The sequence below is a fragment of the Talpa europaea genome (genome assembly GCF_964194135.1).
Source record: "Talpa europaea genome assembly, chromosome: 4".
Taxonomy (NCBI): Eukaryota; Metazoa; Chordata; class Mammalia; order Eulipotyphla; family Talpidae; genus Talpa; species Talpa europaea.
In genome coordinates this window covers 15,246,806-15,273,652 of record NC_140070.1, presented here as the reverse complement: position 1 = coordinate 15,273,652, position 26,847 = coordinate 15,246,806, and the positions used below count along the sequence as shown (strand labels likewise).

At 34.9% G+C, this 26,847-nt stretch overlaps 1 protein-coding gene across 1 annotated transcript in view; it reads right to left on the bottom strand.

The window, feature by feature from the left end:
* The window catches only part of LOC311169902 (putative ATP-dependent RNA helicase DDX60), a gene marked incomplete at both ends in the record, with an annotated part of 69,898 nt that extends 43,497 nt beyond the window's left edge, over positions 1-26,401 (bottom strand). Inside the window, 11 exons of the mRNA XM_084232147.1 lie at positions 1,790-1,902; positions 3,834-3,936; positions 5,410-5,565; positions 8,798-8,939; positions 14,197-14,355; positions 15,672-15,842; positions 17,383-17,505; positions 18,564-18,905; positions 19,527-19,716; positions 20,209-20,278; positions 26,113-26,401. Of these exons, the coding sequence (XP_084088273.1) occupies positions 1,790-1,902; positions 3,834-3,936; positions 5,410-5,565; positions 8,798-8,939; positions 14,197-14,355; positions 15,672-15,842; positions 17,383-17,505; positions 18,564-18,905; positions 19,527-19,716; positions 20,209-20,278; positions 26,113-26,401 (1,858 nt within the window). The remainder of the gene's footprint in view (positions 1-1,789; positions 1,903-3,833; positions 3,937-5,409; positions 5,566-8,797; positions 8,940-14,196; positions 14,356-15,671; positions 15,843-17,382; positions 17,506-18,563; positions 18,906-19,526; positions 19,717-20,208; positions 20,279-26,112) is intronic.
* Positions 26,402-26,847: the final 446 nt, after the last annotated feature.

The window sequence follows — 26,847 nt, the reverse complement described above, 5'->3', positions numbered from 1 at the left end:
ACAAGAAAAACTCCAGCGCTATGGTATTATTGATGACACTACTCATAGGGTCAAGAACAAATTACAGGAATATTCTGCAAGAGCATCTGATTTGGAAATGGAGAGTCTGAAAATTATCCGCAAATTAGTTCAGGAACACTGGCAAAAACAACTCAAACAAATTCCAGGTAATATCATAGAATGCACTCTCACAATAACCCTTTTTAATTTGAATACTATTCTTAATCTGAAGCAGTACTGGACACAACTTAAAGAAATGTGTTCTTTCCCCCATGCTGCTGCCAAAGCAATTCATTTAAAAAGGTAAACTTGATCATGTCATTCACATGATGTAGACATTTCAGCAGCATTCATTGCTCTTCTCTTATTCAAAATCCTCATGAGGGCTTGCAGGATGAAACCTGCATGATGTATTAATAGATCATCCTGCATCTACAGGCACTGGGACCACTTCCTGTCATGGTGCTCCTAGTGGTCCCCAGCACTACCACAGCTAACTATCTTCATCTTTCAGAACTGACTGGAAATTTCCCAATTTCTCTAGCAGACTCCCTTCATACCCTTTGCTTTTCATTATTGTACCCATCACAATTTTTAATGTACAATACAGACATTCATTTATAATGATACACACCTGAAACTTACAAAGTTATAATGCAGTGCTTCTTCAATAGGAATTTTTAAATAAATAAGTATTTATGTGTTTTGTCAAAAACTTATAAAAAATCCTTAACAATAAGCAAAAGTTAAAAAAGAATCTCTGTGATGGTTTTCTAAAAATCTTCTTTCCCTACTAGTTGAGTGAACAGGAAAATATAACATTCATCTTTCCTACTATGCTTCCAGAATACAGCATAATTCAGGGCACACAGTAGTTCTCTATTCTCAGGATAGATGCAGAACATGTATCTTAAAGATCTGCAACACTGGGGCCTCCCTGGTGGAGCAGGCGGTTGAGCACAGCGCTGTGAAGCTGTTTGCAGCCTCCACAGTGCCGGTTCGATCCCCACCGTCCTTGGAGCAACCCACATGGCAAGCAGATCTCTCCTGTCTCACCCACTGCTCCCCTCATTAGTGTATTTCATCAGTCTGCCTGTTCTGCTCCCCGTTCTGTCTCTAGTGACTCCTCTTACCCTCCCACGCATCTGGCCTGTACCCCAGTTCTTGTATAAATAAAATAAATCTTTAAAAAAAAAATCTGCAACACCAAGCTGGCTGCCTTTTTCCAAGCCATAAGGAGTCCTAAGAGGTAGAAATGATTTTTTATTTTTCTATAATAATGTTTCTGTACCAGTATGAAATCCAGGAAAATACCAAGATTATAAACTATATTGGCCCATAATATCTCACTCTCCTAATTATTAGATTATTTGAATATTTAATATATTTTACTCAATAAAATTGCTAAATAATATTTTAGAACAAGTAATTAAAGTAATTACTAATTTGGGCAAACACGACCAATATAACCTGGTTAATGAAGACATTGTATCTTATTAAATAATATAACAGAAAATTTTAACCTAGAAGAAATAAGAGCTAAAGTAACTTTAATGAAAGCAGTAAAACAAGTTAGTGTAGCAATATAAAAAATGGAATCTTATTTTCATACTATAAAAATTAGTTTTATCTCAGTTCTCTATGAAAGGCATTTGAAATTTGTATGGTAGCATAAAAAGAAAGGGATATGACAATTTTACTTCATTAATCTTAGATGGGTCCTTTTTTCTTACACAAATAATTATTTAATGAGAAGAATGTTGAAAATATTTATTAGATATTAGTTTACCACCACTGTTGCATCTAATCCTTTCAAAATCATCACTGAGAGGTCTAGAAGAATGCCAGTGTATGCATTCATCAAATTCTCTTGTAGAAAGAGCTAGAACAGCCATGTCATCACTGAAGGAAAAAACAAAGTCATACATTACAAATACACATGCAATTTTTTAACTCTAAGTCATTAACTTATTTCAAGGTCTCCATCCTGAATTATAAATTTATAGAATTGTCATCTCTATAGAGATAAAAACTCTGTAGAGGTAAAAAAAAAACCTCTATAAAAAAACACTTATAGAATTGTCATCTCTATAGAGATAAAAACTACCAATAAAGAATTTGTATAAGTGATTGAATTAGATACCAAAAAATAAAAAATTGTATGTAGCTTCATCTATGAAAGGTTCCAAAGTTGAGAGACAGTTCTGGATTATGTTGACTATGCACTTCTCTGCATGTATTTATAAAATATTTCAAGTATAGAGAATAAATGACACCCATGAACCTACTATTCATTCATTCCAAGATATTCATTAAGAGCTTGTGGAGTGGCAGGTGCTATTTTAAATGCTGAGGATGTCAGTGAACAAACAAAAAAAAGTGAAAATATAATTAACAATACAATATTGCATCTAGTTGCACACCTAAAAAATCTTTGTGGAGTTTATATATTAACAGGGATACAAACAACAATGACATATAAAGGCAAAATATATACTATGTCACATGATGAAAAGCAAGGAGAAAGAATAAGACAGGGAGACAACAGAGTGAGTTCTTGGAGAAGATGGTATAATTTTAAGTAAGATTTTTAGGATAAACTTTTGCTGAAAAGATATTTGAATAATAGGTTAAATTTTGTCAGATATTTGAATATTTCAAGCAAATAAACAGCATCTAGAAAGGCTGTAAAGTGGGAGAGTAACTACTTTGCTCAGGAAACACAGTTGACAAGACATGGAAACAGCCTAAGTATTCATTGATGAATTAATGCATAAAGAAAATGACATGCATTCACACACACACACACACACACACACACACACACATTGGATTATTATTTAGTAATTGGAAAGAATATAATCTTGCCATATATGGACTATGCAAACCATGTGTAGAACTACTTCCATCAGACCAGACATTTCCATTCATCTCATTGCTCATGAAAGTCCATGCTTACAAGTCACTGTTCATCACTACCAGACTCTAATCTTCACATTAATCTATTTCTCTAATCCCATTACAACCCTTTCATTTTATCTTCTGGAATTTAAGGATTCTCATCAGTAAACCACTCTATCCATAAAATCTTCTTTGAATACTTTGTTTACCCAACTTTCTCTGATGAGAATATGGTACATCTCCTTTTGTGCTCCCTTAGCTTTCTCTTTGAGTTCACTGATTTTTCTTTCAATTAAATCTTTATTATAGCATCTGAAACAACACCCTCTTTGCTTTTCTTTACTATTTCAGGATCTCTATATCCCTTTTCACTCCATTGAAATATATGCCAGTGTATAATATTGATAGATCTAGTAAATAAATGTATAAATAGCTTTACTCTAATGTCAACCCCAACAGTTATTCCTTATTGAGTTACCCTCATCTCTTCATTCTTCTTTTTCTTTCACTGAAGATAGAAATCTATTTTATCGTCTTTCTCTTCACCACTTCTTTCATTTTTAATGATTTCAAGATCCATGTACATGACTCATCTGCATCTGGTCTTTAATTTCTACATCTGGCTGCCACCAAATCTGAACCACCCGTTCTTTTAATTATGACCTTAACTTATTATACCTGTTACAGATAGAAGTTAAAGGAAATATATCCATCTGTGAGGGATGAAGGAAGGTTATTTTTTTAAAAATATGCAACTATTGTTAAATCACAATAAACAAACATCAAGAAAAATTGCTAAAATTCTCATAAAATTTATCTTCTTGTGTGAAATTTTAATCATATATTTACAACAAATACAATAATAAGTAGCTCACTATATCAGTAATATGAAAATGTAAATATAACAAACAGGCAATATTTTCTATAAATACCTGCTTAGAAAAGATAGTTCTGACAAAATATCTCCAGCAAAATCTTCTACAAACTCAGATTTCAGAGGAATGAGTCCTGATTGATGAATTTCTTGATTCGATTCTGGTGGCATTTAGAAATACAATAATTATTTGAATACCAAATTCTACTAATAATCTGCCATTGTGATGCAAGGGTTTCTGGAACAATGTTAAACATCTGCATCATTTATTATAAAATAAATAAAACTTCAGCTGCGTGGTTGCAAATCAGGATGTTAATATATAAATCAAATCTATCTTCTACATTTTAAATCACAAACATAAATATATATTGAGTGAACTGAAGTAGAATTTAATTTGAACTGATTTTGAATGCATTTGAAAAATAAAATCAGGAAGGAAATCTCTATGCAACCAGAAAAGACAAGCATTTATTCTGAACCACACTAAAAAAATGTGCACATTTTCTATAAACCAAAAGAAATATAAAATTTATTAAAAATTACCTAAATTTAATCATCAATATTAAAATGGTATAGTAATAAGATAACTTCTGCTACTTTGATTAATTGAAGCTTGAAAGAATTTTATGTATTTCATTTAAATCCTAAATAAGGGCATCACTGGTAGTGCAAGGATTAAGTCTCAGTGCTATCACTGCCACAGCCTGAGTTGGCCTGAGTTGGATCCCCAGCCAGGAAGCTAACCCACATATGGTGTAGCAGACCTCCCCTGTCTTGCTCAATGCTCCCCTTAGCAGTGTATTTTCCTTCTGTTCTGCTCCCCACTCTATCTCTGGTGAATCTGCTTATCCCCCACACCTCTGGCCTGACACCAGATTCTTCAATCAGTCAATCAATCAATCAATCAATCAATCTTTTTGTAAAAATCCAGTATAAAAAGTTTCTGCATAGACTGATCAAATCTGTCAACCACAATCTCTTGCTGTTTACTTAAATTCAAACTTTAAACATATACTTTTTGTAGAAAATATAATATAGATGTTATGATGTCTTTTATGTCTGACTATGGAGACAGGCATAAATTCACATAAATTCAAATCATGTATCATGAATTCAGTATGTGATTCAAGAAAACCTTCCCAAGATTTTTTTCTGTAAATTGAGACTGACAAGACCACAAGCAGGGCTGTTTTTATTTATTTATTTATTTATTTATTTATTTATTTATTTTGTGGGACCCTCGCCAGCGGCCGGGGAACGAACCGGCGCTGCAGAGGCTACAGCCCAGCACTCAACTGCTGCACCACCAGGAGAGGCCCAAGCAGGGCTGTTTTTAAACCAGGCAAAACACAATACCTGGCAGAATGGGTGTTTAATAAATGCTAGCTGCTTCCTTTCCTGTGTCCTCACTTATATGTGTTCATCTGTGTATGTGTAATACATATACACACACACACAATCAAACAAATAAAACAGTGGAATGGCAAAGAAGGTGCTATAGTTGTGGACACTAATAAGGAATACTAACCATGTCAGAAAACAAAACTTATAAAGGCCAGTTTATTTTCTAAACAAGGATTGTACTGCCAATCTCTGTGCTGAGTGAGTCAGCTTGAAAAATTTGTCAATACCTCTAGGTGATGATTCTTTCTGTATAAGAAAGGGTCTGGATGTTGTCCTCACAGGAATCGGTCCACCAACATTGTCAGTCTCTGATAGTGTCATGATTATGTTCCACAACTTCACATATTCCTGCATCAAAGTGTCACCCATTCCCAAGTTTAGTCCTATGTGGATAAAGGAAATATGTTCAAGTTTATAATTTATGTCTAATTGTGTCTAATTGGCATTAATTATGTCTAACTCATCACACTCTATGTTTTACAAGTATACAAGTTGTTACTTAACTTTATACCTGTAAGTATCTCATCTTGGATACACAATAAAGCAGAATGTGTTTTAGCATATATTGGTGCTATAATTATTGTTATAAGAAAATGAAGCATCTTTGAATTTAGTTACTGGTGTATTTCTCTTATTAAAAATATTTTTCTAAACTATAAAACAATGTTAAAAGAAACAGAAGACACAAAGAAATGGAAAGACACCCCCTGCTCATGGATTGGAAGAATAAACATTATTAAAATGGCCATCCTACCAAAAGCAATATACAGATTCAATGCTATTCCAATCAAAATTTCAATGTCATTCTTCAAAGAAATAGAACAATTATTGATGAAATTCATATGGAATCACCAAAAACCCCGAATAGCCAAAGCTCTCCTGAAAAAAAAAAAAAAAAAGGGAATGGAGTTATCACACTCCCAGACTTCAAACTATACTACAAAGCCATAATCATCAAAACTGCATGGTATTGGAACAAGAACAGACACACAGACCAATGTAATCGAATAAAAATCCAGAAATAAACTCACAGGTTTATGGTTAACTAATCTTTGACAAAGTAGCAAAGAATGTGCACTGGAGCAAAGAAAGTTTGTTCAATAAATGGTGCTGGGAAAACTGGGTCGCTACATGCAAAACAATGAAGCTTGACTACTACCTAACACCATGCACAAAAACCAACTCAAAATGGATTAAAGAACTAGACATAAGACCTGAAACCATAAAATACATAGAAGGAAATATAGGCGAAACACTACATGACATGCACCTCAAAGACATCTTTACAGACACATCACCCAAAGCAGTGATAGTGAAGGCAAAGATAAACAGCTGGGCCTACATCAAATTAAAGAGCTTCTGCACAGCAAAAGAGACAATAACAAAAACAAAGAGAAACCCTACCGACTGGGAGAACATTTTTGCACACAACACTAATGATAAAGGACTGATCACAAAAATATACAAAGAGCTGATGAAACTCAACAAAACAAAGCAAATAATCCAGTCAAAAAAATGGGCAGAAGAGCTAAAAAGAAACTTCTCTGAAGAGGAAATGCAAATGGCCAACAGGCATATGAAAAAATGTTCACCATCACTTGTAATCAGGGAAATGCAAATCAAAGCAACAAAGAGATATCATCTTACACCAGCGAGAATGGCACATATTAAAAAAACTAGCAACAACAAATGTTGGCGAGCATGTGGAGAAAAAGGAACTCTTCTGCACTGTTGGTGGGAGTGCAAACTGGTCCAACCACTATGGAGAGCTGTGTGGAGATTTCTTGACCTACTAAACCTAGAGTTTCCATATGATCCAGCAATTCCACTCCTAGGTATTTACCCAAAGGACACAGAAACATCAACTTCAAAGAGCACCTGCACCCCTATGTTTATGGCAGCACTGTTTACAATAGCTAAGCTTTGGAAACAACCCAAATGCCCAAAAATAGATGACTGGATCAAGAAGATGTGGTACATATATACCATGGAATATTACTCAGCATTCAAAAAAGATAAACACGTAATTTGTAGCAACATGGATAGCGCTGGAAGGGATCATGCTCAGCAAAATAAGCCAGAAAGAAAAAGAAAAATACCGGATGGTCTCACTCATAGCAGGAATTTAGAAAACTTAAATAAGGGACCAGGAAAAAGAATAACTATAAGAAAGAAAATATCAAAATCAACAAACAACTATGAACCAGAGACACTCTATGGGGGGTGGGGGGATGGGGAAAGGAGGGATTGGGTCAAAATAAGGGGGTTGTAATTTTATGGGGAATATAAAAATAAAATTTAAATTAAAAAAGTAAATAAAAAATCAAAATCAACAGGAAACCATAGACCAGAGACATTCTGCAGGGGAGGAGGAGGTAAACGGATCAGGACAGGGGTGGGAAGAGTACAAGGGACTATGGTGATGGTGCACTGGTGAATTGGTGGTGGGAATTTCACGAGGAAATCATACCTTGTACAAAAATGAAGGATGATGTAATAAATATATTTTTAAAAAGAAAAAAATATATTTTTCTAGGGCCTCCCTGTTGGCGCAAGGGGTTAAGCACTGCACTATGAAGCAATACGCAGCCTCTGCAGCACGAGTTCGATTTCAGCCCACCAGGGAGCAACCCACCTGGCGCAGCAGACCTCTCCTGTATCACCTGATGCTACCCTCAGCAGCGTACTTCCATTGATCTACCAGTCCTGTTCCCTACTCTGTCTCTGGTGAATCCTCTCACCCCCTGCATCTCTGACCGGTACCCCAGTTCTTGTATGCATAAATAAATAAATCTTTAAATATATATTTTTATTATTCTACTTTTTATTGTTAAAGTCTCCAAACATACAGAAAAATTGATAAACAATGTAAGTTATTTTATTACATAGTAAATATATAAAGTAGTATAACAAATTATAAAAACCCATCAAAGTTCAACAGTTAAAATTTTGCCAAATTTGCACTTCAGTCCATAGCTTCTAAAATTAAGGATATTCTCTTACTTAGGCAAATGTCACTGTCACACCAAAGAAAATTCATAGTAATTCCCTAATATCAAATAACCAAACATATTTAAATTTTTCCATCACTAAGAAAACACAGAAGGGGGGTCAATGCGAAGTCATTCTATGGCTCCACTGCGGGAGGTGGAGAGTCAGGAGTCAGCTTCAGGGATTCAGAAACTCTTGCTAGGGTCGTACCCCAGTGAGAAGCATCAGGGGCAGGGTTCCTACACCATGCATCTGGTGTATCTTCCTCTCCAGACAATATTCCAACCTCCAGTTTTCATAGGAAAAGTGCCTTGTTAAAAATAATTGACACCAAAGCTCTGATGCCATTTTATAACATGAAATATTTGAAATATGAAAGAACACAATAAATGGCAACACCTGTCATAGATTTCTGGGGGTAACTCCTTTTGTTCCCTGTAATGTAACCTCCTTCCCCAAGGTCCCCTACCTATGGTGAAAATGCAGACTTCTTATAAAATTATTTGCTAAGCAAGCTTCTTACCCAATTGCAGTTAACTAATAAATAGCCCATTGCCATTATTAATCAGATACAATTCTTACCCACCCACCAAAAAGTGAACAAAAAAGTTAACTAAAACATACCTCTAGTATATTCAACTTCATAGTAATAAGCAATGTTCTTCCACAAAATATTATCAGTTAAGTCAGGTAAGCCAGCAAAATCCACTTTCCAATTATTTATAAACTTTAATTGCTTTAGGATGAAAAATTCACTTTTCTTTAGCTGGGAAAAAAAAAACAAGTGGAGGGACATGCTCTAATGATATAATATCTCCCCGGAATGGTCTTATTTGTATCCTTCAATAGGATCCATGCTTAATGCTAAGAAACAAGAACTAGAGTAAACACCAAAAGATAATGCCAATGTCCCTGCATTTAAAAAAATGACAATGTACATATTATTTATTATATTTATGCTTCAGTCCTTCCATTATAAAATAGCATAGTTAAGTTATGTTCTCTATGGTTGCTTATAGCTTGAAATTGAGCTCAATAAATATTTCTTAATGAATTCCAAATAACAAAATCAAAATTGAAACGTTATGGGTATTCATTATTGCTGTAGAGTTTGAATTAAAAGTCATTTATGCCATCATTTCATAAGGGCCAAATAAAATACATTCACATATCAAATGGGGCTTCTTAAATACATAGTAGAAATGTCACCTGCATGCATAATACCACTGTGTTGACAATGACTAGGAAATAAAATCTACAATAGAGTTTTTCAACCACACAACTATGCCTTAATTTGTTATATGTGTTTCTTAATCTCTAGCAATGGCATTGTTCCATCTTTATGTAATTTATTACCCCATTTGTCTCATACTATCCTAAAGTTAATGGGAGAGCCAGTCTCTGGAAAGCACCCACTGACCTGCATGGCTGTTGGAGGCCAGGAGAAACTGCCCCACCTCTTTTCCCCCTCTTCCTGCACAACCCTTCCAGGACTGAGTAAAGGCAGAGGGAGGGCTCTACAACAAAGGTGAGCAGCCAGACCAGGAGAGTGCCTGCCAGCCCACAGGGCTATTGGAAGCCAGCGACCACCGTATACCCCTTCCAGAACTGACTAAAGGCAGGGGAAGGGCCCAGCAAACAAAGGTGAGCAGTGAGATTTGGGACAATACACTCTGGTCTACACATGGCTGTTAGACACCGGTAACCCCCATGTACCTGTGCACCCCATCCGGAACAGTCAGTAAGGCCAGGAAGGCAGAAGAAGGCCCAGCCCCCATGGGAGCAGCAACTGCTTGGGAGGGTGCCTTTCAACTCACACACAGTGTTCGAGTCTTTGCGAACCCCTATGCACCTGCACCCATCTCACCCAGCACAGTAGATTAGATGCACATGTAGGGAAAGAGACCAGCCGCATACAGAGACTCGGTGATCTCCAGGGCTAGCATCCATCAACCAATCCATAGCATCACAGTCTTTGCGAAGTCTGGCATGACAGTGCCAGACTCAGCCTGGCCACCTGTCCCCAATGTCCCAATAGGAGCACCCCGAAGAGATGCTCACCAACAGCAGTGGTACAGTGGCCCAGCACATAGAACAAATTCAAAAGCAAACAACAGGGATAAGTAAAAATACAAATAGCCAAACAAGACCTCCAGGGAATGATACAGCACAAAAAGAAAATCAGCCCTCAGAACTCAACAACGACATGGAAGAATTTCTCTGCCTGACAGACAGAGAATTGTGAATGGCCATAAATAAAAAAACATAAAAGAAGATGAAAAGGAAAAAATGATATGAGAAAAATAATTAATGAACTGAAGAATGCAAATGTGTCTTAAAAGATGGAAATGAAGGAAATGCAGGATATTAAAAGATCAATGGAGAAGCTAAAGAATTCTGTGAAAAGCAAGGACATCCAAAAATCAATTATTGTAATCCACCACACCAACAAAAAGAAAAACAAAAACCATGTGATCATATGAATAGATGCTGAGAAAGTATTGGTAAAGTTCCAACATCCATTTATGATAAAGATTCTGGAAATTCTTTAAATAGAAGGAACATACCCCAACATAATAAAAGTAATATATGACAAACCTACAGCTAATATCATTCTTAATGGTGAGAAACTAAAAGCCTTTCCTATAAGATCTGGAACAAGACAAGGATGTCCACTCTCACCACAGCTTTTCAATATAATACTGGAAATTCTAGCTAAAACATTTAGGCAAGAAAAAGACATACAAGGAATACAAACAGGGAAAGAAGAAGTAAAACTATCACTATTCTTTGCCGACATGATAATATAGAGAGAGAAACCTAAAAACTCCACAGAAAAAATAATTAAAATAATAAGCCAGTTTAGTAAAATAGCAGGTTACAAAATCAACACACAAAAAAATCAGTAGCCTTCCTTTGTGCAAAGAGTATATTTGAAGACGAAACCAAGATAACATCCCATTCACAATTGCACGCCCCAAAAATTAAATACCTGGGAATAAACCTCACAAGGGAGCTGAGAGACCTATACAAAGAAAACTACAAAACACTGATAAAAGACATAGAAGAAGATACAAAATGGAAAGATATTCCCTGCTCATGGATCAGCAGAACTAACATTATCAAAATAGTCATTCTACCAAAAGCAATTTACAGATTCAGTACAATTCCAATAAAAATCTCAATGACATTATTCAAATAAATAGTACAAATATTGGTGAAATTCATATGGAACCACAAAAAAATCTCATAGTCCAAGCACTCCTGACTAGAAAAAGGAAGAATGGAGGTATTACTCTCCCTGACTTCAAACATACTACAAAGCCATAATTAAAACAGCATGATACTGGAACACACACACACAGATGAATGGAACTGAGTTGAAAACTCAGACAAAAAGCACTCATATATGGGCAACTAATCTATGACAAAGGAGCAAAGCATGTGCAATGGAACAAGGATTGGTCCTGGGAAAACTGGACCAATAATAAATAAATGGTCCTGGGAAAACTGGACTGCTACATGCAAAAGAATGAAACTAGATTACTATCTCACACCATACACAAAGATCAACTCAAAATGGATAAAAGACCAGTATGTAAGACCTGAAACCATACAATACATAGAAGAAAGCATAGGCAAAACACTCCATGACATACATCTCAGAAACATCTTTAAAAACTCATCCCCCAAAACAGAGAAAATGAAGGAAAAGATAAACAGTGGGGACTACATCAAACTAAAAGGAGCAAAAGAGACGATAACCAAGACCAAGGGACACACCACAGAATGGGAGAAAATATTTGCACTCCACAAAACTAATAAGGGACTGATATCAAAGATCTACAAAAAGCTTACACAACTCAGCAAAAACAAAATAAAGAATACAGTCAAAAAGTGGGCAGAAGAGCTAAAAAGACACTTCTCCAAAGAGGAAATGCAGATGGCCAGTCGGCACATGAAAAAATGCTTAACGTCACTTATAATCAGAGAAATGCAAATCAAAACCACAATGAGATATCACCTCATACCATTAAGAGTGGCCCACATTAAAAAAAAACAACAACAACAAATGCTGGCAAGGATGTGGAGAAAAAAGAACCCTTTTACTTTGCTGGTGGGAATGCAAACTGGTCCAACCACTATGGAAAGCTGTGTGGAGGACCCTCAAATTACTAAAAATGGATCTACCATATGATCCAGCAATTCTACTCCTAGAAATCTACCCAAATAACACAAAAACATTAGTTCAAAGGGATACTTGCACTCCTATGTTAATTGCAGCAATATTTATAATAACTAAAATATGGAAACAACCTAAAAGTCCCAAAATAGATATTGGATCAAGATGTGATATATATACAAAATGGAATACTACTCAACTTATGCCATTCACAGCAACATGGGTGGAGCTGGAAGGGATTATGCTCAGTGAAATAAGTCAAAAGGGAAAATAAAAATATTGGATGGGGCTTCACTAATAGGAGGAACATAGGGAACCCTACAAGGGAGCAGAAAAAAAAATCCAACTATAAATTGGAGACATTCATCAGGGAAGAGGGATGGAAAGGAATCAAAACAAGAGGGAAGGACACAAGAGTCTATGGTGATGGTGCACTGGTGTCTTGGTGGCGGAAATTTTGTGGGGAAAACACCTGAGAGGAGAAATCAAACATAGTACAAAAATGAACAATGATGTGGGCCACCCCAGTGGCGCAGCGGTTGAGCTCTGGGTTGCGAAGCTGCCAGCAGCCTCTGCCGCGCCGGTTCGATCCCCGGCTGCTCCCCGGCCACCGGAGGAGGGTCCCACATGGCGCGCAGACCTCTCCTGCCGCCCGCTGCTCCCCTCAGCAGTGTACTTCGGTCCTTCTGCCTGCTCTGCTCCCCGCTCTGGCTCTGGTGAATTCTCTCACCCTCCCGCGCTTCTGACTATACCCAGTGCATGTACAAACAAAACAAACAAACAAACAAACAAATAAATAAATAAATAACATGCCTCTATTAAAAAAAAAAAAGACCTTGTATCTAAAAAAAAAAAAAAAATGAACAATGATGTAAAAATATATAAATAAATAAAATAATCAGGTGAAACAAAATAAAGCTAATGAGAATAATTCTACTCTTAGGTTTAAAATCTAATAAAACATTATATAATGTGCATTTTGGTTAAATAATGTTTGTTCCAGGGTCTCCCCAGTGGCACAGGGGGGGGTGGCGCAGCAGGTTGAGTGCAGTGCTGTGAAGCTGTCCACAGCCTGCGCAGCGCGGGTTCGATTCCTGGCTGGCCAGGGAGATTCCCACATGGCACAACAGACCTCTCCTGCCTCGCCCGCTGCTCCCCTCAGCAGTGTATTTTGGTCTTTCTGCCTTTTCTGCTCCCTGCTCTGTCTCTGGTGGATTCTCTCACCCTCCCGCGCCTCTGGCCTGTACCCCAGTGCTTGTATAAATAAATAAATATTTAATTAAAAATTTAAAATAAATAAAATAAATAATGTTTGCTCCAAAATACTCACTGGTTATGTATTTTTCTTGAGCTAAGGTTTTAATCTAATAATTACAATATACTATATAAAATCAAATGAGGAAGCATTATGTTAAATACAGACACTAAAATTTTTAAAGATTCATAATAGCAGACAAAGTCTCTTACATTACTTTTTCCTTTTAAATTAATACTAAAGTATAAAAATGATATTGATACTGTTTATTACATTTATATATGTATGTGTGTATATATGTATATACATATACATATAAAGTATTCTTTCTTTGAAGAAATTGTATGATTATTTGTAATAATTAGGACTATGCATCATTTTATACATAGTTGAAGTACTTTATCTTATTGAGTACTTAGATATATAACATGATTTTTTTTCCTAGAAACAAGCATTGCTTCTTGGAAGCAGTTTTTAAAATGCATACAAAAATAAAAGTGATACCACGAAAAGCAAAGCATTATGCAGTCTAAATTTTACCTTATTGAATTTAAAATATTTATGAATTTCCTGTGCTTTACTTACCATTCTTTGAAATGGTGAAAGTGTTCTATCCCAATTATAAGTAATGATCCTGCTCTTAGTTCTTTGAAATAGGGATAAATGTTGAAGGAAAATGACACTAAGGCAATGCATTCTGCAAAGATCTGCTGCTTCAGTTAGTGTTAGTGATTTCTTCAAGTTCTAGAAAAACAGGAATTTTAAAAAATATTAATAAGAAGTATAAAAATTCGGATAGGCCAACAGAGACACGTTAAGACACTCATCAACACTATCATCAGGGAAATGCAAATCAATCCACAATGAGATACCACCTTCACACCTGTGAATTGTCCCCTATCAAAAAAGACCAATAGCAACAAGTGTTGTCAAGGGTGTGAGGAAAAAGGAACTTTCATTCACTGTTTATGGGAATGTAGACTGGTCCAGCCACAATGGAAAACAGTATAGAGGTTTCTCAAAATATTAAAAATAGATCTGCCAGTTTATCTGCCAATTCTACACCTAGGTATCTATCCTAGCAACACAAAAATACTAATTTGAAGGGATAAATAGTGTTGCAGCACTATTGACAACAGCCAAGGTATGGAAATAAGTGCAAAAGGACACATGAGTGGATTATGATGTCACACACACACACACACACACAGTGGAATACTATTCAGCTATTAAAAAAAAACATGAAACCTTGTCATTTGTGACAATATGGATAGAACTGAAGAGTTAAAGCTAAGTGAAATAGATCATAAGGAGAAAGACAAATACCAGATGCGTTCACTTGCATATGGAATAGAAAACAAAAGAACAGACAAAACAAAACCTAAACAAATACTATAAATTTGACTATAGAATTGAGGCTACCAGAAAGGGAGGTGGGGAGCATACAGGGGAAGGGGTCCAATGGACTGTAGTGGAGGATTTTAAAAAAAAAAAAAGATTTATTGTGAGAGGATTCACCAGAGACTGACTGGGGAACAGAACAGGCAGATCTACTGAAATACACTGCTGAGGGGAGCAGCGGGCGAGATAAGAGAGGTCTGCTGCGCCATGGGGGTTAGCTATAGCTTCATAGCATTGAGCCTTAACTCCTGCACCACAAGGGAGGCCCTGAGGATGGCTTTTGATTTGATAGTGGGCATGGTGTGGTACCATACATCTGAAGAGGTGTGAAATTTGGTGTGAAATTATACTATACTATATTACACTATAATTAAATAATACTATACTATACTATACTCCTAAATCATACACAACATTATAAATCAACACTATCTCAATATATTTAAAAATACAATGTAAAACAATAAAATAAAGCCAAAAATATATTATGATCTATATATTTATTTCAATGTTTAAAAACAAAGACATAACAAGATCATATTTCCTTACTGATAATGAGTTTATATCTATAGCTACAAGTCATGAGCACTTCCACATCTCAGAGTAGCATCAAATAATCTTTAGAAGTAGTATTAAATTAATATTTGAAAGAATCCCACCTGGTTGCTGTCATTTTCTGTGCACATGTTTAGGCTTTCACAGTCTTGTACATCATGCAGCATTTTTTTATAGAATTTAAGTGTCACAGAGCATGAAATAGCACAGACTACACTTTTTATATCAGCTCCTTCTGGCCACAGGTTCTGAAGTAAGGACAAAGTTTCATGTACCTGAAATAAAGGAGTTTTTAAGACCTAGTGATTATAAAAGACAAAATTCAAAACTTAGGTGTATTTAATGCTGGAAAAAGTTGCATTTTCCTATTTCTAATAGTAATATCAAATTTTAATATTTAAAAAATTAAAGAAAAATATAAAAGAAATACCTAAGGAATAAATGAACATTATAATGCGGAAATGTTTCCTAGGAAATGAGAATGAAGCTATATTTAACTAGGTTTTAAATGTTACTTTTATATTAACAACAATTTCTTCTCCTGATTTGTACTCTGTAATAAATCAGATAAGCCAAACTCTGTTTACAAGTTTCTGACCAAGTAACCTGTAAATTCTTCAGTGTTATCAGTTCAATAATTTTTGGTGGTCATTGAAGCAACTGAGACAAATACAAGGTATTTTCTCGATTGAACAGCTGTCTTCTCAGAAGCTGATAATTATGAACTACCGCTACACAAAGCATTGCCACTACATCTGCACTTTGGGAAAGTTGGAAAGCCGTAAGAAATTTCCAGCGAATGAGACAAAGGCAGAAGGAAAATATGCAGACTTAAGATAGTTTTCTATGTCTGTGGCAGAGTATCTCAGTCTAAACTAAGAAACTTCACCTAAAAACTTAAGATGTCAGTGATCATATTAACACCGAACCTCATTCATTCATTCACAAAGGTTAGTTTAGTGTCTGCATACAAGGTAGGAAATTGTAGGGATTTTATCCTTATATTTTATAAAGCATCCTTGTAGAGTTTTGAGCTGAGCAGCAGCATGATATTTGATTTACACCTCTGTGACTACTACTTAGAAATTAAATCACAGGAGACCAAAAGCAAAAGTAAAAACAAAAGTTGACAAGTAGTCTACTGCTTTTGTCCATGGAAGAGATAATAATGTCATAGGGATAAGATAATAAGAAGTTGGCAAGGTCAGGGAACATAGTGACAGGATTTATTAATGGATGGGATGTTGTGGTATGAGAAAAAGAGTGAAGTCAAAGAAACCTCTGCAGTTTTTGTGCTGAATAACCAAAGGAACAGAGATACTATTAACTGATAGGGGGAAGACGCCGAAGGAAAGGATTTGGGATATAGTTCTATTTAAGTCATGATAACTTTGCAATGACTATTTAATAATCACATGGAGGTATTTAATAGTCTGCTGGATAGAAGAGAAACCAAATATCTTGCACATGAGCATACTGAATCCAGAGTCCCATGATCCTGGTCACTTCATCACTTTATACCTAGACTTCCAAAAAGAATAACCTATGGATGGAAAAACAATGTCAAAAGTGTTGTTTTCCTCCTATTGTATTGTGTAATTTATACAAAGGGTTGTGCACAAAACAACTGCAGTTTGATAAATAGTAAACTTTGCCAGAGTGCTGTGCCGTTTGAAGAAGAAAGTATCTGAACGATGCAAGTCTACAAAATCAGTAAGCACATGAAAGCTGGTAGAGGAAGCATGTGTTCAAAAGCAACAAATCATTAACAGCATGTTTCCTAGAGACTGAACTTTAGTTGCAATGTATTATTACCTCTTTCTGCAAGTCTTCCAAGTTTAGTTTCAAATGATCATACAGAAATATTTCTGTTTTCTGTGACTTCTGGAAATATTCTATTATGTAATCATGTAGGGCATGTTGTAGTTGTTGTTCATGCTAAAAAAATAATCACATCAGCAAATTTTCTGGTTCAAATAAAAATATACATTTCAAACCTCTATTAAACTAAATGTCCTGGAAAATGACACTCATGATCATTTGGCTATAGAAAAAGCAAAAAAATCAGTTCACTCATGATAGAGACTTTCCTTTTGCTCAAACTATTCACTGCTGAAGTTTTAGGGTATCAAAAAACTTAGTGCAATTATTTTTAATAAAACAAACTATTAAGAAAGTACAGGTCTTAGTAGTAATATAATTATTTTATATTGCTCCACACTGGTCTTTTTTCCTATTTTTAAAAAGAAAGAAAGAAAATTGTTAAATGATGTTCTCAACCCTTTATAGACATAACTCTATTTTTAATGGATGCAACTACTCAAAACAGTTTCATGAATGCAATGACAAATAAAATGGTAAAACATTTTCTCTCTCTTAATTTTAAGAGTGAGAATACAGACAAAAAGCATCCCAGTCTCAACAGTCTTTATTTAAGCAAGCTTAAAATATGTACATATATGTACATATATGTACATAATACATATGCGTATTATGTATGCACATATACGTATGTGCATATATGTACATATATGTATTATCCATATGTACATACATATGCATATGTATGTACATATATGTACATACATATGCATATTGTATATAAAATATACACACGAAACATATGCATATAAAACATATTGGAGTGTATAAATGGATGTGTATTGGAATGTGTGAATACACACACACATATATTTTTTACATACATGACGGAGAATTTCTGACTAGGGTCCTCACTTATCCTTCAACCCTCAAATTGTTCTGCCCTGTGGCTCCCTTTACATGAACTTTGCCAATACTTTTCTTCCTGACTTCTCAAAATGCCCATACCAAGGCTTAATCCTTTCTCCTGATAAAACCATATTTTTAACAATTCCACCCTCTCTTCCTGTTGGAACAGTTCAGTCTCCTCATGCCCAAATTCTTCAATTAAAGACTTATGCTAACAGTTAATTTTTCCGTTACATATTTTTTCTAGGCAATTTAACCTAAATTACCTTTGCAAAATACTCTCTGTGCAAATAGTTACTAGGGGCACACCATCCATAAATTCTCAGGACATCTGACTCCAATCCCGAAGGCAGTACAATATTGATTTTCTTCTGAAGAGCATGAAGGATAAAAATGTTTAAAAAATGTGTTTGACGAGATGTTATTCCCCTTTCCGAGACAATTAGGAAATAAGGATAACATTCTGTGAGAAATATTTCCCATTCTGGTGACAGGAAATTTGAAAACTCTGTATGAATCGTGATGTCGGTATTGTTCTCTAAATGCTGAATCAGTGTAGAACGAAGTGTTTGAAGTTCAGGGGATTTAAAATACAAATTTTCTGCATCCTGTAGAAAAACGAAACAAATGTTAACCTTGGAGATAAAATAGAGTAGCGATTTTCCTAAAGATAACGTTATGTAGGGCCTCCCTGGTGGTGCAAGGGGTTAAGACGCAACCTATGAAGCTATTTGCAGCCACTGCAACACGAGTTCAATCCCAGGCCAGGGAGCTACCCACATGGTGCAGCAGACCTCTCCTGTCTCACCCACTGCTCCCCTCAGCAGTGTATTTCAGTCAGTCTGTTCCCTACTCTGTCTCTGGTGAATCCTCTCACCACCACCATACTCCCACCCCGATCTCCGGCCTGTACCCCCATTCTTGTATGCATAAATATATAAATCTTTTTTAAAAAGATAATATTATGTATAATTTGCACTAACATGATACAACAGATTACAAAGTTCACAGTGATTAAAATGTGTTTTTAAGCAAAGCATCCTGCTGAAATGTTGATATTCATTCACTGTTTTCCCATTGACAGTACATTGTATCATTCCTACTAATAAAAACTTTAGTTATAATCTGAGAAAGCAAAATATCTAAAAGAGTAAATGACTGATCAAATTTTAAAATGATTAATTTTCTCTTAGGCTCTCCAAGAGTAGAAAATGAAATCTGTTTTTTACCTTAAAAAAGACTATAACAAATTTTGCTTCCTTTTGAATGAAATCATACAGAAATTGTTCCACAATATAGAAGAAGTGGAGAGTTTGTCCTTTTTTGAAGTTCACATTCAAAATACAAGTGATTAATAATGAATCTCCATCAATCAAAAAGAATTCGGACTCAACAAAGTCTTTAAGCAAGCTAACCATCCTGAATAAAAACATAAAATACATAATGCAAATATTATAAAAATAATAGGCTTGAGAAATCATTCTATTAAGAAATTTAAAGAAAAACAACTATAAAATTCTATAATATTTCAGTAATAACTTTCTAAGGCATTCACAGCCTGTAATGGAATAAGCCCTCAGCCAAAGATCTAACTCATATTTTGATATGAAACATGATGAAAACTGAATTGCTACATTAATCTTGCAATATTAAAAGACAGTTGATTTTTTCTCCATTTATACCTTTCTTCAAAGTTTTCAGTATCTTCTTCCTGTTACTGAATAAGTAACATATACTATACTCCTTCCCAAGAAAAGAAAATATTTACCTATTTTCAAAAATACTAATCTCTTGCCCAATTAGCAGTTTCAACAAGATGAGTCTTAGCAGGAAGAAATTAAAAAGTATGCCATACACATTAAATTAATTACTTCTAATGTATGTTACTTTGAATACTTGTGTTGTACTTACTTAGATTTTGACAGAGTTTTCCAAATCACCACTGAGAGTTTCCTCAGAATTTTCTCACATTCAGCTAATCCTTTAAAATTAAGTAACAGAGACTTAATAGTCAATTCTAAGTTAATTCTAATTAATGACTTTTGTAGCTAATTTTGACTATATTTAGACTTTATAAAATGCTGCATACACATATACATGTCTGCAATATTCAATAAGCATTTAAAAGATAGATATGTTTAAAACAAAAACTGAGGCCTCCCTGGTGGCCTAGGGTTTAAGTCTCAACGCTATCACTGCTAAGGCCTGAGTTTGATCCCCAGCCAGGCTGCTAACTCACATATAGCGCAGCAGACCTCTCATGTCTCACCCACTGCCCCCCCCAGCAGTATATTTCAGTAAATCAGCCTGTTCTATTCTCCACTCTCACTCTAGTGAATCCTCTCACTCCCCCCTCCACACAACACCATCCCCTACACCTTTAGCCTACACTCCAGTTCTTCTATGTGAAAATAAATAAGTCTTTTAAAAAATGAAAACATACTACTTATCGTAAAGAATAATTATGGGCAAGGAAAGCCAAATTTTAAGGTTTTTGAATTTAAATTTTCCATAAACTAAAATAATAAGTTCATAGTAGCAGCTGATTTTTAATGGCATACATAAATTATAACAAATCCATGAAGACAAATTTTACAGCAAACTGAAAATTTTCCACTTCCAAAATTACTTTATATGGAGATAATAGATTTAATGTTTTTCTTCAAAATTTCTTCCACTAAAGAGAAACCATACAATGGTAAATTCTAGATATTTCTACTCTCCCATATAGGAAAAAAAAGTATAATTGATTTAATTCTTTGAAATAAATTTTTTCTGCAAATTTCTTTGTAATACGCTATGCCTTGCTAAATACATCTTTCAAAAAGTAGCAATTAGGAGAGAAAAACTAAAAGGTCATTCATTTAGCATAAAATTCTCAAGGAAAAGAAAAGATAAAGGAGGAATAGTAAAACTAACCATAGATGTTTGAGAATTTTTGTTACAGCATGTGTAATCTGATATTGTAACTGATATGACTTTACTGAGTCTTCCAGTAACTATTTCTTCTTGAGACGGAGTGAATTTGTGCTTAATTAACAACTATTAGGAATTGCAAATATGTATTATGAAGTCTCCATACATGACCACATGCAGGAGCAGATTTAGTAAAAATAATTGGTTCCTCATGCCTAAAAGATACTTGAAAATTTGCTAATTAAATGATAAAGTTATACTTGGGTTTATACAGTCATCTTAATTAAAGAAATGTACTTATATAGTAATTCTTGCAATTAACACAGGAGTCTCAAGATATCTTCATCCTTTGGTATCCCTAGGATTTCATGATCCCATTATATCATCATTATTTTCATAACTGTGCTGAAAGAAACAATACAACCAGCTAGAATTGTTAATAGTTAAATTCAGGATTCCAAACATTTTGTACATGTAAAGTGGCAGAGATGTTTTCTGCTACCAGGTCTTGCTTATTAAAAGTATTCCTAATTGAGTCCTAGCCAGAGCAATAAGATAAGAGAAAGACATACAAGGAATCCAAATAGGCAAGGAAGAAGTCAAACCATCACTATTTGCAGATGATATGATACTACACATAGAGAACCCCAAAAACTCCACAGAAAAACTAATTAAACTAATCAATCAGTTTAGTAAAGTGACAGGATACAAAATCAATGTACAAAAATCAGTAGCCTTCCTATACATGAACAATAAATCTGAAGAAGAAGAAATCAAGAAAAGCATTCCTTTTATTATTGAAACAAAAAAAAAATCAAATACCTGGGAATAAACCTAACAAAAGAAGTAAAGTACCTATACACAGAAAACTATAAAACACTGTTAAAAGAAATAGAAGTAGACACAAAGAAATGGAAAGACATCCTCTGCTCATGGATCAGAAGAATTAACATTATCAAAATGGCCATCCTACCAAAAGCAATCTACAGATTCAGTGCTATTCCAATTGAAATTTCAATGTCATTCTTCAAAGAAATAGAAAAAATATTGATGAAATTCATATGAAGCCACCAAAAACCCCGAATAGCCAAAACCCTCCTGAAAAAAAAAAGAAGGGAATGGAGGTATCACACGCCCAGGTTTCAGGCTATACTACAAAGCCATAATCATCAAAACTGCATGGTATTGGAACAAGAACAGACACACGGACCAATGGAATCGAATAGAAAACCCAGAAATAAACTCACAGATTTATGGTCAACTAGTCCTTGACAAAGGAGCAAAGAATATGCACTGGAGCAAAGAAAGTTTGTTCAATAAATGGTGCTGGGAAAACTGGGTCACTACATGCAAAAGAATGAAACTTGACTACTACCTCACCCCATGCACAAAAACCAACTCAAAATGAATTAAAGAACTAGACATAAGACCTGAAACCATAAAATGTATAGAAGGAAATATAGGCAAAACACTACATGACATGCACCTCAAAGACATCTTTACAAAAATGGGCAGAAGAGCTAAAAAGAAACTTCTCTGAAGAGGAAATGCAAATGGCCAATAGGCATATGAAAAAATGTTCAAAATCACTTGCAATCAGGGAAATGCAAATCAAAACTACCATGAGATACCATCTTACACCAGTGAGAAAGGCACATATTAAAAAAACTAGCAACAACAAATGTTGGCGAGAATGTGGAGAAAAAGGAACTCTCCTGCACTGTTGGTGGCAGTGCAAACTGGTCCAACCACTATGGAGAGCTGTGTGGAGATTTCTGGACCCACTAAACTTAGAGCTTCCATATGATCCAGCAATTCCACTCCTAGGTATTTACCCAAAGGACACAGAAACATCAATTCCAAAGAGCACCTGCACCCCTATGTTTATGGCAGCACTGTTCACAATAGCTAAGCTTTGGAAACAACCCAAATGCCCAAAAACAGATGACTGGATCAAGAAGATGTGGTCCATATATACCATGGAATATTACTCAGCATTCAAAAAAGATAAACACATGCAATTTGCAGCAACATGGATGGCGCTGGAAGGGATCATGCTCAGCGAAATAAGCCAGAAAGAAAAAGAAAAATACCGGATGGTCTCACTCATAGCAGGAATCTAGAAAACTTAAATAAGGGACCAGGAAAACGAATAACTATAAGAAAGTGAAAATCAAAATCAACAAACAACTATGAACCAGAGACACTCTATGGTGAGTAGGGGAGCGGGGAAAGGAGGGATTGGTAAAACACTCTAAACGCTATTTAGATAAAACACTAACTAAACACTATTTAGATAAAACACTAACTAAATTAGATAAAACACTAACAGGTGCTCAATAAATATGATCTTACGCAAGTCACAGCATCTATTGTCAGAGTTAGAACTGTGACCAAAAAAAAAGTCTTCCTAATTGGTTGGAACTCTGTGAAAATGCTTATTTGGAAGAATATATAAAAATTTTATTTCAAATGCATCAATAATTTTAGAAACGCACTGTTTAGATGGTGTACTATTTTTCTTTAACTTATTTTTATTTTGTTTTGTAAGGACATAGAAATATTGAATTTGAGCCAAATAAATTATTAACACTTGCTTTTGGTAAATCTTATTCATATTTCATCCAGAAGAAACATGAAAATAAATGGAAGTAAAAATAAAAGGTGGTTGGTAATTAGGCAACCTTAAGTTTTGGTCAACTGTTTTTGGGAGAAGGAATAACTATTACAGCTTTAAAATATGATAAATTATAAGGAAAAATTAACACCTATATATCCCCAACAGTGGAACTGGTAAATGTTCAACATTTGCCCACATTCTTCCAATGTTTTATTAAGGAGATATAAATATTACATAATTCATTCATTCTCCCTACCACAGAGACAAAGAGCATTGTTATATTTTTTTGCCTCGATTTTATGTTACCATATATTGTATCCTTGTATGTCTGATTACATTAAACAAGATCATTTCACAATGTGCTTTCTTCACTCACCTTAACAATTTTGACATCTATCCATGTAGACACATGTAGATGCATTACATTAATTTTAGCAACAGGCAATATTCTACCACATAACAGTTTTTATAACCAAATTTCATACTGATAGACATTTCTGCTGTTCTGTTTTCCTGTCTTACAAGTATAGCATATTGTACATCATTTTTAACATATCTCATTCACTATGTGCAAGAGAAATTCTCAAGAGGAAAGTGTTGGAAAATTGAACAGTTCTGCTAGATAGTATTCCTCTTTAAAATTTTCATGTCCAATTTTAAGGTCTCTTTGATCTGAGAAACCTGAAGTAGTATCTCATTGTCCTGATTTATATTATTACCGATGAATAGCTTGTTGGATATATATCTCAACATTTTCTTAGCATTTAGATTTCCCTTTTGTGTTTCGTTTATTTGTAACCAATGCCCACTCTCTCTACTGAGTTGTCTTTTTCCAATTAATTTACATGTAGTCTTTTGTTTTCCTGTATAAATTATTCTTATATTTATATATGGATTTTATTGTCTCATTCTAGTCTTCCCTCATACTTTAACTTGGCTTAGAAGTTTTCACTATACAAAAATTACCTTTTTAAATTATGGTAAAATTTATCAATTTTTTATTTTTTATTTAAATCTTTCTTTTGTCATTTTTAAGAAATCCAGTCCTACCTCTAAGGTCCTTATGATATTCTACTGCATTTTTTTGTAGAGGCAAGATGAAAAGTTTAGGTTCAGATTTTAACAATTTGGGGATAACTGATATAAATATAATATTGTTATGTATTATCCTATGTCTACATTTATTAAATACAATTAGATTTTTCTGTATTGTTTCATAATTATGTTCTCCTTGACATATTTTAACTTATTTATTCCTGAGTATATTTTAATTTGTACTGTTAATTTAATGGTTTCTTTTCTTTTAAAATATTTTCTATTTAGTCACATTTGTGCTTAGAATCAGTAAAAGATTCAGTATTGGTGGACATCTATATTGATAGTGATTAGAATCAGCACTTTTTTAATATAACCTTATATTCTAAAGCATTCTCTTATTTTTAGTTGTGTGTAGGTTCTTCTTTTTTAATTTTTTATTTTAAAATTATCATATACACACACACACACACACACACACACAGTGGAATATTATTCAGCAATCAAAAAAGATAAACTCATGCCATTCACAGCAACGTGGATGGAGCTAGAAGGAATTATGCTCAGTGAAATAAGCCAGAAGAAAAAAGAAAAATACTGGATGGTTTCATTTATAGCAGGAATATAGGGGAAACCAAATAAGACATCGGTGTAAAAAAAAAAAACAGCACAAACCACAACAAAGCAAAAACAGACAATTACAAATCAGAGACATCCTGCAGGGGAGGAGGCGGGAGAGGGATCAGAGGGAGGGAGGGAGGAGCACAGGGGACTGAGGTGATGGTGCACGGGTGCACTGGGGAAGGAAACTCTATGGGGACTCCACCTGAGGGGCTGGGGGGTAGCAAATATTGTTTAAAAATGAACAATGATGTAAAAAATAATATATATATTTAAAAAATAAAGATACACACAAAAAAAAACAACAACAGAGATTCCATCCACTTTATATCAATATCTAACAATATAAATTCTTAGCAAAGCTATTCAATCAAGCAATCAACCAAAAAGAATTACAAAAATAAATTTAATACTAGAGGAAAAGATGTTGAAGGGTATCAGTATTGCTGAGAAAGGAGGGGAGATGAGACTAGATGATAGGAAGAGGAGGAAACATAGAAGAGAAGGAGTCAAAATTGTGGCTGAGGCAGAGGAGTGGAGGTAAATTGAGTAGGGGAGGGGAAAGATGTGGAGCGGAGGATGAAGAAGAAGAGAGGAAAATTCATAGATGGATAAAATCTCACCTGAGTTTTTTAAATCATGGCTTCTAACATCTGTAGCTTCAATACCTGAAGATTTTTCTTCCTTGATTTCAAACTCACATGGTAATTGCCCAGAATCTGGCTCTCCTACTATGTCTTCTGAATTTAAAAGATCTTCTTCTTCAGATTGGTCAAATGACGACAAGCTCTCCGTGGTTTCACTGTCATCAGAGCTATCACTTTCAGAATCATTTTCACTGTCACTGTCACTGTCACTGTCACTGTCACTAGGGTTTGATTTTTCATTCAACAGAGGAGGTGCAGAAGCCATGATCTATAAAAATAAAACAGTTATCAATTTATTTAAAAATAATATCACAGGGCCTCCCCGGTGGCGCAGCGGTTGAGTGCTGGGTTGTGAAGCTGCCCGCAGCCTCTGCAGCGCACGTTCGATCCCCGGCTGCTCCCCGGCCACCGGAGGAGGGTCCCACATGGCGCGCAGACCTCTCCTGCCGCCCGCTGCTCCCCTCAGCAGTGTACTTCGTCTGCCTGTTCTGCTCCCCTCTCTGTCTCTGGTGAAATCTCTCACCCTCCCACACTTCTGACTGTACCCAGTGCTTGTATAAATAAATAAATAAATCTTTAAAAAATAAAAAATAAATAAATAAATAAATATAACATCACAATATAATTTACTTCTTTGAAAGGCAAAATCTGTTCAACTACTCTCTAAATCTCCTCTATCCCTTGTTTCTTAATAAGGATAATTTTTCACTG